General features: G+C 29.4%; 3 protein-coding genes across 8 annotated transcripts in view; 1 reads left to right on the forward strand and 2 right to left on the reverse strand.

Moving 5' to 3' along the window:
- The window catches only part of Dctn4-p62 (dynactin subunit 4), a 104445-nt gene extending 96665 nt beyond the window's left edge, over positions 1–7780 (forward strand). For 3 of the 6 annotated variants that reach the window (XM_083053437.1, XM_083053435.1, XM_083053436.1), the window contains exons 6-13: positions 5150–5220; positions 5294–5493; positions 5601–5743; positions 5811–5979; positions 6065–6248; positions 6353–6539; positions 6615–6805; positions 6888–7780. In XM_083053437.1, coding sequence (XP_082909563.1) covers positions 5150–5220; positions 5294–5493; positions 5601–5743; positions 5811–5979; positions 6065–6248; positions 6353–6539; positions 6615–6805; positions 6888–7101 — 1359 coding nt within the window. In that variant the 3' untranslated portion in view covers positions 7102–7780. Of the gene's footprint in view, positions 1–4740; positions 5011–5149; positions 5221–5293; positions 5494–5600; positions 5744–5810; positions 5980–6064; positions 6249–6352; positions 6540–6614; positions 6806–6887 lie in introns of those variants that run through there. The other 3 variants (XM_083053439.1, XM_083053441.1, XM_083053438.1) reach the window with 3 other exon arrangements.
- On the reverse strand, positions 7487–8826 carry Rps14 (ribosomal protein S14). Its single transcript, XM_083053448.1, has 4 exons — positions 8726–8826; positions 8276–8427; positions 8072–8159; positions 7487–7773 (listed from the first exon to the last, which is right to left on the reverse strand). Exons 2-4 carry the CDS (start codon positions 8422–8424, stop codon positions 7555–7557), a joined length of 456 nt encoding a protein of 151 aa, XP_082909574.1. The 5' UTR covers positions 8425–8427; positions 8726–8826; the 3' UTR covers positions 7487–7554.
- A 399-nt stretch (positions 8827–9225) lies between these two features.
- Mre11 (double strand break repair nuclease mre11) lies at positions 9226–12726 on the reverse strand. The gene is made up of 12 exons (XM_083053030.1): positions 12136–12726; positions 11852–12023; positions 11625–11761; positions 11340–11530; positions 11048–11258; positions 10690–10947; positions 10546–10627; positions 10319–10463; positions 10069–10232; positions 9862–9988; positions 9556–9786; positions 9226–9470 (listed from the first exon to the last, which is right to left on the reverse strand). Exons 1-12 carry the CDS (start codon positions 12233–12235, stop codon positions 9414–9416), a joined length of 1875 nt encoding a protein of 624 aa, XP_082909156.1. The 5' UTR covers positions 12236–12726; the 3' UTR covers positions 9226–9413.
- Positions 12727–12947: the final 221 nt, after the last annotated feature.

Consider the following 12947-nt stretch of genomic DNA (forward strand, 5'->3'; position numbering starts at 1 on the left):
TTAATACATCTCCGCGCTTTTCCTAGAAGTACACATTGTAATTATCAGCTGCTCTATACGCTTGGCTGAGTTTATATGTACTCGACATACCATCGCGTGATGGTACTTCATGATCGTACACTCACGAATCCTTCTACTTTCATCCGCATATGAGTACTTCCGAAGTAATAAGATTAAAATAGACAGCGAAACACGGGACGAGAAAATAATAATATGTACAAAATCTGTGCGTAGTGGAAAATTATAATTATAATTTTAAGAGAAAATTATAATTAATTTAGTTTTATTAGAAATAATATCCGAGAAGTGATATTTCTCTCCACCATGATGAGACGTGAGCATATCAATGCAATGTAGAATAAATATATGTAATTTGTAAAAATATTTTGACATTTTACATGTAATAGTATATAAAATAATTGTTCCCATTATGATTAAAAAAATTGTGAAAAATCAAATTCGCACTACGCTATGTAATATTACATATAATTGAGATTAAATTTAATTAATTTTATTCTTTTTAAATCGTTGGACTCAAAAATATTTGATAGATATTAATAGGCGAAATAATAATGTAATCAATAATTATAAAAATATATGATCTATCCTATGTTTATTCTATTTAATATATGAATATCCTAACACATTGAGCATTACTTATATATACTTACATATATATATATATATATATATATATATATATATATATTTTAAGTTGCGCTAGAATTACCTGATAAAAAAATTATATCGTGTATTCTCTACTTTCCGCTATCATCAGCTTTTCGTAAAAGATTCCGTTTATGGCTCCGATGTTTCATAAATTTCTTTGCGAGAAATCAGCTGATAACTGTCAAAAAATATTAATCGAGTTTAAAGTACTGTAACATTTTATTTAAAACATTATTTTATAATTTTTATAACATATTTTTATTTTAAAATTTAATTAGCAAATTAACGTTTTTAATCAGCTGATTTCTGTCAAAAAATATTAATCAAACAAACTTTATATAAAAATATCATTCTCTTTTATATAAAATCGAGGAATGCCGCGCGCGTAGCGCGCGCTGTGTTCTAGTCCTAGTCTTTCTAAAAAAGGCATGTTAGATTCTCACAAGTATTTGTTACCCCTTTTTCGCTTTGTTGATTAACTGCTTCTATTTGCGTTCTGCGTTATATTCATAGCATCGAGAGACTGTCATTGCGAGAGTTAGCAGTTTGACAGTTTGTCCAAAATAAAATAAAATAATGTTTTAAATAATATGTTTTAGGCTCGATTGCACCAGTATTATTTTGGCTTTAAGCGAGACTTAAATATGTGTATATTTTTATTTTCCTAAATAAATAAAGATAAACACATATTTAAGTCTCGTTTAAAACCAAAATAACGTTTGTCCAATCGATCCTTAATACTTTTTATATTTTGGATAGTTATCAGCTGATGTCTGTCAAAAAATATTAATCGCGGACAAAATATATATTATAAATATATGTTATAACATATTATATTATTTACAATATATTATCATAATTAAAATAATATTTTGTAAGTAATATAATATGTTATAATACTTTATTCGCGATTAATATTTTTTGACAGAAATCAAATGATAACTGTCAAAAATATTAATCGAATTCTAAATATTATAACATATTATTTAAAACATTATTATTTTATTTAATTTTATTTTGGACTGTCAAACTGTTAACCCTCGTGATGACAGTCTCTCGATGCTACGAATATAATGCACAACGCGAATCGAGACAGTCAATCAGCATCGCCAAAAAGAGGTAACAATACTTCGAGACTTTCGAGAAAAAAAAATGAAAAAACATTATACAATATGAGAAAACATTAGTAAAATAATCTTCAGTTCGATAATAAAAAATATGAAAAAGAGATTTATTTGTTATTTATTCATTATTATTAAAGATGCAAACCAGGTTTGCTGCTGTTGATATAGCTTTGCCAGGAAAACGTGTGTTGCAACTTAAATGTTTCGAAATTGGTGCGCATCGCAGATTTTGGTGCAAACTGCGTTGCTTAGATTATATGAACTATAGGTTTCGCGTCGTTATAAAGTAATATCCATGTGAGTTGAATAGAATTATATATTATTGTCAAGATTAGATGTACAAATGTAAGTAAATTTAAAATATTTTTTTTCAATCAAAAATATAACAAGACAGGAAAGAATTAAAAATATAAAGAAAGATATATATGAAAAAAATATAAAGAAATATATATATTATCACAATTCAAATTTTATAGCACCCTCTTATGTACAAAAAATATAAAAATTATTTCTTATATATTGTTGGATATTTCAATGTTTTTAATGGTAAATATGCTTCAGTACAAAAGAGTGCTAGATTAATTTTATGATTGACAATATATAAATTTATTCTAACTTTGCTTTAATTAAAGACAAGTTATCGATCAAAATGAATGAATGGACTACAAAGAATTGGAATAAAACTGGTGCATAATAATGATAAATTATTATAATGATAAATTATTATAAATTATTATAATTATATAATCATTTATATAATTTAAAATCCCATATACAATTAATATACATTAGTGTGTTCTTTCATCAAATAAATTAGATTAAATATATTATATAAATATATTTTAAAATATGTTTTCTGTCTCCTTTTCCTTCCTTTATACAGAAATTTTTATCCTAATTTATTGTAATCCTTCCATTTTGAGGTAACGGAACTATCTACAGTTTACAATCTAAATCTAAATCTACATCTCCATAATCTAATTTTTACAAATCCGTTACCTTAATAAAATATAATGGTTCACTCACCAATCGATGCACGACAGCGGAGTTGACTGCATCGAAGCTACGTTGATCTGTAACATACAAATGGAATTCAAATTATAGCAGCATTCAAAATAATGTTATTTCTATATAAAAATTATCATTGTACGTATTGAATTTTATATTCAACGCATACAATAATCAACAAATATATAGTTAAATAACTTTAAAAAATTTGTAAGAACTATTTTTTTAACATAAACTTTTATATGTATATAAAAAAGATTTTTTAGAAAGGGAATTAATATAAAAATGGAAGAGAGGAGAGAGAGAGGTGTAATATATATGCGATTTATAACAAGTATTATACAGTATTACAATATTCACCTCAGAGTTTGCTCTGCCAGCCTCCGATGCTTCTCTCAGACCTTTTCCTCCTCTCAGATTGTCGTTGTCTTCAGCTAAGAATAAGTTGATCTGCAAAATAGAAATTAAATCCAAATTGTAACAGCGCTTAAAATAATTAACATGTAAAAAATAATTATTATATGCATTGAATAAATAATAAATAATAAATAAATATACAACAAAAATAAACAAACAAATATATTAAATTTATTATACAATATATTTAAATACATTTAACAAATGTTTATTTAATCCAACTAATAAATTGTTAATAAATACCTAGAAATTTCTCCTTCGGCATCCGATATCATGCCTTTTGCTGCTTTCAAATTTTTTGAGTCCTTTATTTTTTGCTACGTTGATCTGTAACATATAAAGAGAAATTAATTATTCTAACTTAAACTTTTATTATTTTTAATATAATTTTTATTTATTTTGAATATGATTATAATATAAATTAATAAGTAATTTATTTAAACAAACCATAAAAAAATTATATTTTAGCATTTATTATCTCTGTAAATAATTTAAATTTAGATATTTATATTAATAATTTTTATAAAATTTTAATTTTTTGTTTGTTTATTATTCTTATGTTATTCATTTAGTTGATTTATTTTGTACGTATATTTTGTTATATTCCTAAATTCATTAACTACTAATTAAAGTAGAAAATATTTTAAACTCACCGATGCAATGCACGGTTATGTTCCATAGTCTAGTACATATCGTAAATCTGTAAAATACACAAATAATCTTTATTATAATGTAAAGCAAATAAGTATTCAAATTATATTCAATATCTCTAAAAGTAATTATTGCGCGTATTAAAATTTTTTTTCATTTAATCTTATATAAATAATAAATTATTTACCTTGTTTTTTTTTTTTTTTCACCTTCGCTTGATGCCGTCCAAGTCTTCCCCCTCGTCTCTTATTTCACTCATTGTTCTTCGTTGCAGTCTCACTAGCGAATTCTCAACGCAATTCATTATATATAAACGTTCGCTCTCAAAAATAATTAATTATGATTACGCGCGCATATACTAATCACACAGGGAATACAATTAATGATCGCGCGAGACTTTGCACTCATCGTCGGGCGACGCGCGCTCTTGATAATGGCGGAAAGAAAATGCGGGAAAAGCGCGCCAAACAAGCGCGTCGACCTCGATACTTGACGCCCTCGAAATCTCTTGAAACCAACATCGCCCGCGCGCGCGCGAAAGTAAATATATAAAAATGAATATTATATCCATTGAATTTTATAATTGATGCGCACAAATAAGGATACCAATAATAATTAATTATTATATTCACTAATTATTATACTCACCCTTTCGCGGAACGGCGATGCGGAGCGTGCGAACATTGACCGCGAACAACTCGAAGTTGCGCCAGAGGGCAGTAGCATTCTAGATTGTGTTCGGAAATATATTTCCCTAGGACGAAGCGCTCGATTGACCAATCAGGGCAAAGAGGTCCTCGGTCTCCGATTGGTCAAAGTGCAGCCACTCTACTCTTCTGCTTCTCCCTGCGATAGATAGTGATAGGTTGATTATGATCTATGCATTGACTGACGTTTCGGAGAGAAAATGGTTGAGAATTGAGGTTATCAAAGTATAGATCGAAAGAAACGTTTACAGTGTGTGACGTTTCCGTTCCTTATCTTGTAAATTTTTTAACTTAATTATTCCGATATGACTTATTTAAACCAACCGGATTATGTGCGCTACGTATGCAATTGTGGTTCATTAAAGCCCATATCAAAGATATATTTTTGTCGACATTGCTTGATGATACGATGCGGCTACTGTGTCTGTCAAGAGGTGTGTCTCTTAAAATCTATAAGCAAATCCAAATAAAATATAATTATATATATATATTTTATAATTGCATTTTTATTATAAACATTTTTCGTTGTACAAATCGCGCTCCATAAAAGCAAAGTGTTTTTATTATTCACAGGTTGACTCCCATTACTGTCCAAACTGTATGGAAAATTTACCTTCATCTGAAGTACGTCTTAAAAAGAACAAGTACGTTTGTATATTTCAGATTTCATACATTAGAAAGAGTATTATGATAATAATTATAATAATATATTGACAGATGTTCCAATTGCTTCGATTGCCCTTGCTGCTTTCAAACATTATCTACAAGAGCAGGATTAACTACAACTGTAAAAGCAGCAGTAACAGAAGGAGAAGAAAATAAGGATGTTAAAGCTACTCCTAAAAAAGTATATTATCTATTTTGTTCATTGTGTCGATGGAGTTCTCGAGATGCAGGGATACCTGATCAATCTGTAGGTAAGAAAAATTTAATATAAAATATGTATAGTTTTATAATTATATAATTTATACAGCTTTGTGATATCTTGAACAAGTTATTTTAAATATTTTAAATTTCTATTTAGCAACTGGAGGATGGCCTGAACAGGAAAATCCACATACAATACGCATTAATGCTCTCATTGATTATCATAAGATATTAGCTTCTATAGAGAAACAACAATGCGAAAGGAAGAAATTTCATCCAAAGCGTTCTTATATGCCAGCTGTGAGTTTAACAAAAACTAATTATACACTTGTTTAAAGATATTTTTCTAACTATCCCTTGTCCATAGCAGACAATGTTCAGTTTTACATCTGCATTGCTTCGTAAACGTATTGGGCGTCCTTTGAAACCACCAATGCAATCTCAATCAACTGCTCAACCAGTTCCATCTATTGCAACTGAGAAAATAGAAGACTTACCAGACGATATATTTACAGAAGCTGTAGATATAACTAAAGGTATAAAAATTTGCAATTTTTATAAAATGATAGCATGAATACATAGAGATTTTGCTCTAAATATATGTATACATTTGTGAAATAGTTACAACATTGGAACAAAGATTACAATACCCAGAAGTGCAAGCTGAAAAGATAAACGAATTGCGTCCTCAGCACAGACAATTTTTAGTCAAAAGGTCACAACGTTGCAGAGTGTGTGAACATAATGTCAGCAAATCAGATCTCTGTCCTCAATCTACAAAATTCAAAATTTTACTAGCTGCATTGTAAGAATTATGTTAAAAAATAAATTATTAATGTTGTAAAATAATTTTGATTTATACGATACATTCATATACATATAATAATCAAAATATTGAATTTTTTTTAGTTATCATATTCCAGAAGTAAAGATTGTTACTTGTGAACCACTTCAACCAGGAAAATCAAGTGAATTGCTTTTAAAATTCTGCAATCCAACACAGCATCAGACTCAAATAACTATATTGCCGTTAGATACCTCGTTATCTACTTCATTTATTAAGGAAAAAGATGTTAAACAGGAAGATACTCAGCAAGTAATATCAGACTAACATACGATTTTATCATGTGTTACATATAGTACATTTTTTAAATTGAGATTATGTTAATAGGGAAGTGAATCTCCAAATTTATTGCCATCTACTGTACGGCAGGCGTCTGTAACAGAGGATCCTAAACCAATAAAAGTTACACCAAATGCAGATTTAATACTGCCTCACAGTGCATTGATCCTTCCGCCAAGAGACGATGCTGCTGAATATGATGATACAAGTGATAATCATAATTTTCAAGATGATCCAAAGTATGTGAAGTATAAAAATAATGTAAGAATTATTCTGAAAAAATAATTTGAGTTTTATAATTTACACAACTTTTCTTTTTAGACTCGTAGTATGGCGAAAAGGAAATAAAGCTGTGATTCGTTTACATGTAATTCCACACGATACTGAAAATAATGAAGAACCAGTTATAGTCGGATTTGTCATGCAACACGGATATGTGAATACTATTGCAGCACTGGAACATAAATCACCACAAAAAGTTGATGTAAAGGTTAAATTGTATCTTAATATTGGTCAGTTAGTTGACAAAGCATAATTTTTTTCATTATATAACACCATATAAATGCTTTATACATATATACTTTTGTCAATAGTCAAAATATCATAATGTTAAAGGTGCCTAAATATTTAATTTTATTGTATTGTTTTATCATATTTAAGCTTAATATATGTATTTATATATATTCAGTAATAAAAATTTAATGTAAAATTAATTTTATATATTACTTTTTTATAATTTGTGTTATTATTTATTCTAAGAGAATGCTTTTCTTATATTAATTTGTGTAATTGGTTGTATGGTTTTATTGTAATGTAATGATAAGGAACATATATATATATAATTTTTCAAATTTTTAAAGCTATATGTATGTGTGTGGGTATATTATATATATATAGGAATGTGAAGGCTGTTTCATTAATGTATTATATTTGTCTTCTTTTAAAATATTTATTGAAAGATAAAAGAGATATAGAAAGCCATAATGACCTAAAGCCTGCGTCCGCGGCGTCCACCTTTCCTACGGGTAGAATCTGAAGGAATAGGAGTGACATCTTCGATGCGTCCAATTTTCATGCTTGAACGGGCTAAAGCACGCAAAGCAGATTGTGCACCAGGACCTGGAGTCTTTGTTTTATTACCTCCCGTAGCTCTTAGTTTGATGTGCAGCGCTGTGATGCCTAGCGATTTACACTTTTCTGCAACATCCTGCAAAGTACAAAGTTATATGTATTATGATTAAAAATCATACTCTTTAATATCATGCTATATTTGAATCTCCCCATGTATAATATTATATGTTTATAAATGTTTTCTTTTCTTTTTCAGAGAAAAGTGTAATATATACACATGTTCTCAATTATCAAAAAGAATTTAATTTTCCACAAACATGAACGCTACTTAGATAAGATTTATTATCTAAATGCTGCCTGAATGTGGATAACATAATATGAAATACTAATTTCTCGCCTTAATGTGAATACAATAATTAAATCAAGTAATATACCTGAGCTGCAAGCATAGCTGCATAAGGAGAGGCTTCATCACGATCCGCTTTCACCTTCATACCACCAGTAACTCTGGCGATTGTTTCCCTGCATAAATCAAAGAAACAATTATATATTATAAAATTGCTAAATTTATACTTATAGCTATACAATATGTATAATCTAACACAAGTATAATTAGTATAATTTAACATAATACAAACCTGCCCGATAAATCGGTGACATGTACAAATGTATCATTGAAGCTAGCAAAGATGTGAGCCACTCCAAAAACTACCTCTCCTTCACGAAGTTGCGGTCCAAGAGAAACTTGAACCTCTTCCTTCTGTACCTTTCCTCGTTTCGGCGGCATTTTCTAAAGAAATGGCATGTATTCAATTATTAATCGACTATTCATTCAATCGTCTGCTTTGCTATTCTGTTTACTACGAGAACATTTGTATAAATATTTGAGACAGATTCTAAGTTTGTCATATGCATGAAAGAAAGTATACTATTAATCACGAAAATTTATCCAGCTGCATCCAAGCATTGTGTAAGATGCAAAGCAATTTTAAAGTTGCAGTTTATTTATAAATATTTTTTCAACGAATTCAACTTAATATTTTTGCTAGATGAATACTTGTTATTAAATATTTGCAAATTATAATTACGTGATCTTATTTCCCGTCTGGTAGGGTTAACACAGGAACGATAAAAGAACACGTTTCAGGCATTAACGACAGTATATATAGAAGCGCATGCGCAACTTGCCTGATTTTATTCGAGCAGAGTACGCATACGGGAAATAACAAAAAAACAAGTAGACACGCAATTGGCTATTAAATGGAGAATTTCTAGTCTTAAAAAATTTTCTATTTGATAGCCAATCATGTGATGTATTTCTTGTTAAGTTTCCATAGTTACGTTGGATGAGAAATATTCGATATATTCAATAGCGTGATAAAGATATTACTAATTAGAATCCAAATATATATAATACATTTTTTTATTGAACATTGAATCCCATATTAAAGTCTGAATTCCTCGTAGAATACAAACTTTTTTTTCTTAACAATGCTATAGTTTAGAATTTTTTACCAAGAAAACATTTTTTTCTTTTAAATATATCCAATATATATATATATATATATATATATTATATATATACACTAATTTTCATACTTTTTTATAATACAAAAAAAAAAAACATTGTACAAACATAGGAAAACGCACGCATGTGAACGAATTTAAATAATAAAAATGTTCATTTTTTGTATACACATAAAAAAAATAGTTTTCGTATACAAAAATACCTGTTCTCATATATATAATCTTCTTTTATGCATATATATTTAATAATTAATCGGAATCATCTATAATAATACAGCCACGAGCTTGTTTTGCACTTCTGGAACTCTTAAAAAAAAAAAAAAAAGTTATATTTTTATATATATAAATAAATATAATAGTTAACAATAATATATTTCTATAATATTTGTACCAGCATTTTTGCAATGGAAGTGTCTCTTTCATTAGTTTTTCCGCCACCACGATTTCCTCTGGTGGATCCTCTAGCACCTCTGGAACCTCTACCTCTTCCTCTTCCTCTAGTTTTAGTCGATGATGTTGCATTTAAATCCTGATCGCTATCATCACTGTCATTCATAACATTGCGAGACTGTTTAACACTTTTAAGACTCGTTTGTGTTGGATTGTTTAATGCTTTAAAAACCTTAAAAAGAAAACTTAGTAAATAAAACTATGACATATATGTTACACTCCATGAAGATCATATAAATGTTATTACATTACTCTGCTCCTGTTGTTCCTCTGAAAGTCTTTCATCGCGGAAATTTTTAATTTCTTCACGAATGTCTTCTGGCTTTTCATTGTTTTTTGTTTTTACATATTCAATGGTTCTTTTCATTTGATCTCTAGCAAGTAAAATTATATAACAATTTAGCTACAGGTGGGATATAGTTAATTCCAAAAATAAATTATCAAATATAATTACCTTACAATATTTTTAAAGGCATCTATGTCACTTCGATCAACATATCGATTCAATGCTTCATTTAATCCTGCTATAGTCAATACTGTTAATTTATCTTTGTTTTCTTCCTTATCAAAATATTTCTTAATTTGTCCTGGTACTGTGCTAGTCCAATCTTGTCCAATCTACGAAAATATAAAAATCTAACCAATGTTAAAATATGAAACAAAATCAATGCTCAATATATAAGAACTAAATAATATTTTTTTACATCTGCTTGGAATAATTCTGTAATATCATCCATATCATCAATATCATCATTAGAACCACGTTTTGCTTTATCTGTATTTTTTATTTTACGAAATATAATCATCTCCATTGGATTAGCAACTTCATCACAATATTTTTGTGCCAAACTGAAAGTATAATTTTTTTTTGAAAATGCAAGTAAAAGAGAAAAAAATAATCCAATATAGTGTTAATATAATATTCTCAAACCTTAATGTATCAAATTGCTCATTATCATCATTATAAAATATTCTTAACCGAATTAAAGGTTGACTCGGTTGATTAGGATATTCTAAAATATCACATTTTCAATATTAAAAATATGTACAACATTTGACAAAGTGATTAACATACCTGTGAGTTGTTCAGCAACTTTAGGCATAAGCTCATTTTCGATATAATGATCTACATATTGACGTATAGAGTCAGATAATGAAATACAATCTCCTATTTTAATATCGTGATCGCTAAGAATCATACTATCAAAGACGTATGGTCGAACACTTTTCAATTTTAAATTTTTCATTTTGAAATTATTCTTATTTATTTTTAAAAGACCCACGTGCTTAGGTTTTGATTCACCTTCGCACAAAGAAGTGGCAATAGAGCTTCCTAAAATTTTAGAAAAATTAATTAAAAATATTTTATACAATTTCTGAAATATTATATTACAAATATATAAGTCAAAAAGAAAAATATATAATTTTACTACCTGGTTGGGAAATATAGTATCCACCTTCTGTGTTTAATTCAGGGGTAATACGACATTCATGTTCATGACCCCAAATAACTAAATTGAGAAAGTCATGCAATTTGCTTTCTGGTACATAAGCGTAATCACTATGTTTGACACGATTTTGATGTAAAACAAATATGTTAAAAATGTTAAAAGTCTCTATGTCTTTTGCACGTAACAACTCCACCTGTTTTCATACAAAATTGTCATTAATATTAGACATTATAATTGGATAAAGAGATATAATATATATACAAAGTAAATATACCTTCTCATCTCTATATAATCTGGATAATCTCTGATCATTAATGTAACTCAAACCATAAAGTGCAACATGTGTATTACGTTTCTTTAGAATTAAAGGGGGTATAACTACACGAGTAAGATCGGTCCATTTTCCAAAGTAATTGACAAGTCCAGTAGCTGATAGTACATCTATTGAGCCAACAGTACCAAAACCTAACAGATTGCAAAACATATCATATATAAATATTTGTCCTAAAGATATAATTTACATGTCTAAATGAAAATTAAACAGAAGCTAGATATATACTTGGATCATCATGATTTCCATGGATCGTAAATATTGGCATCGAGACATTTAAATTGGGATCTTCATAGTTGACATGTTTTTGCGCACAGTGTCGAAATACCAATTCTGAATCACTCAAAAATTCCAAGTTGCATTCTCTGTAACATGATATACACATACGTAACATCATCTTGTAATAAGTTTCCAATTCTTCATTATATTACAGCTATTTCAAATATACTACTAACCTAGTACCTAAACAATACTTCCTCAGCAATTCTACACACTTGAGTAAAGTAGTTTGCGTTGGTTTGGTATCGTGAAAGAGATCTCCACCCAACAAAATAAAGTCGACTTCGTTATCTTTGCCATACTTCAATATTTCTTCGAAGGTAATGAAACTGTCATCCGAGTGTCCTCCTTTTAAAAGAAAGATAATGAATATTAATTTCAGATGCACTTTGTATCAGATTTCTTTATTTGCGATAAAATTTATTTTGATGTTATGAAAATTTGCGTCGTAAAAACAAACCTCTCTTTTTACTGTAATCGAAACCAAGGTGAATATCGGTAGCTACTAAAATGTTGATAGTATCTTCCGGATCTACGTGCGTGCTGGAAGATTCTGACATCTTTTATACTCGTTAGACGAAATGATACCTAATAATTAATCTATATTCTAACGATCTTTTTATCAATTTTTATCTCAACTATAATAATTCGGAATGGCGCGAAATGTGAGCCGGACGTCGAAAGTGGAGACCTCTATTTGCGATTATTAAAATTAAATCAAACAGTAACTGGTTAACTTCACTTCGCTCACCGGTATATACAAAGTGCAACTAACGCATTTGATATACAACTGACAATGAGATTAAATTAAATTAACGCTTAAACTGACGCTACAAATATTTGATCGATATATCGGGATGGAGAAATCCTTATCTCTTTCGCTCTGATCAATCAAATGATTCAAATGATAGAAATGATTGAAAAATTCACGTGCCATAACAGTAGGAAGAAGAAATAAAAACACGGCCCACAGACGTAATAAAATACGTAGATGGAACATCAGCCACCGATATGCGCGCGCGTTCGACTTTAACCTTCAAGTGGCGCTGCGTCACGTGGTCGCGCGGCGGTCGGAATTCGGCGGCGCGGAGTGGGGGTGAGTGGTGGGGGGTGCGCCGTGCGCCGCGCGCGCATCCCCCCACCACTCACCCCCACTCCGCGCCGCCGAATTCCGACCGCCGCGCGACCACGTGACGCAGCGCCACTTGAAGGTTGAGTGGACAAACTTTCGGGACTTGGAAAATTCTCTAGTCGATAGCCAATCGCGTGACA

This window comes from Prenolepis imparis, unplaced genomic scaffold, assembly GCF_030444845.1.
Source record: "Prenolepis imparis isolate NDT839.2.m4 unplaced genomic scaffold, iyPreImpa1.0 SCAF_13, whole genome shotgun sequence".
NCBI lineage: Eukaryota > Metazoa > Arthropoda > Insecta > Hymenoptera > Formicidae > Prenolepis > Prenolepis imparis.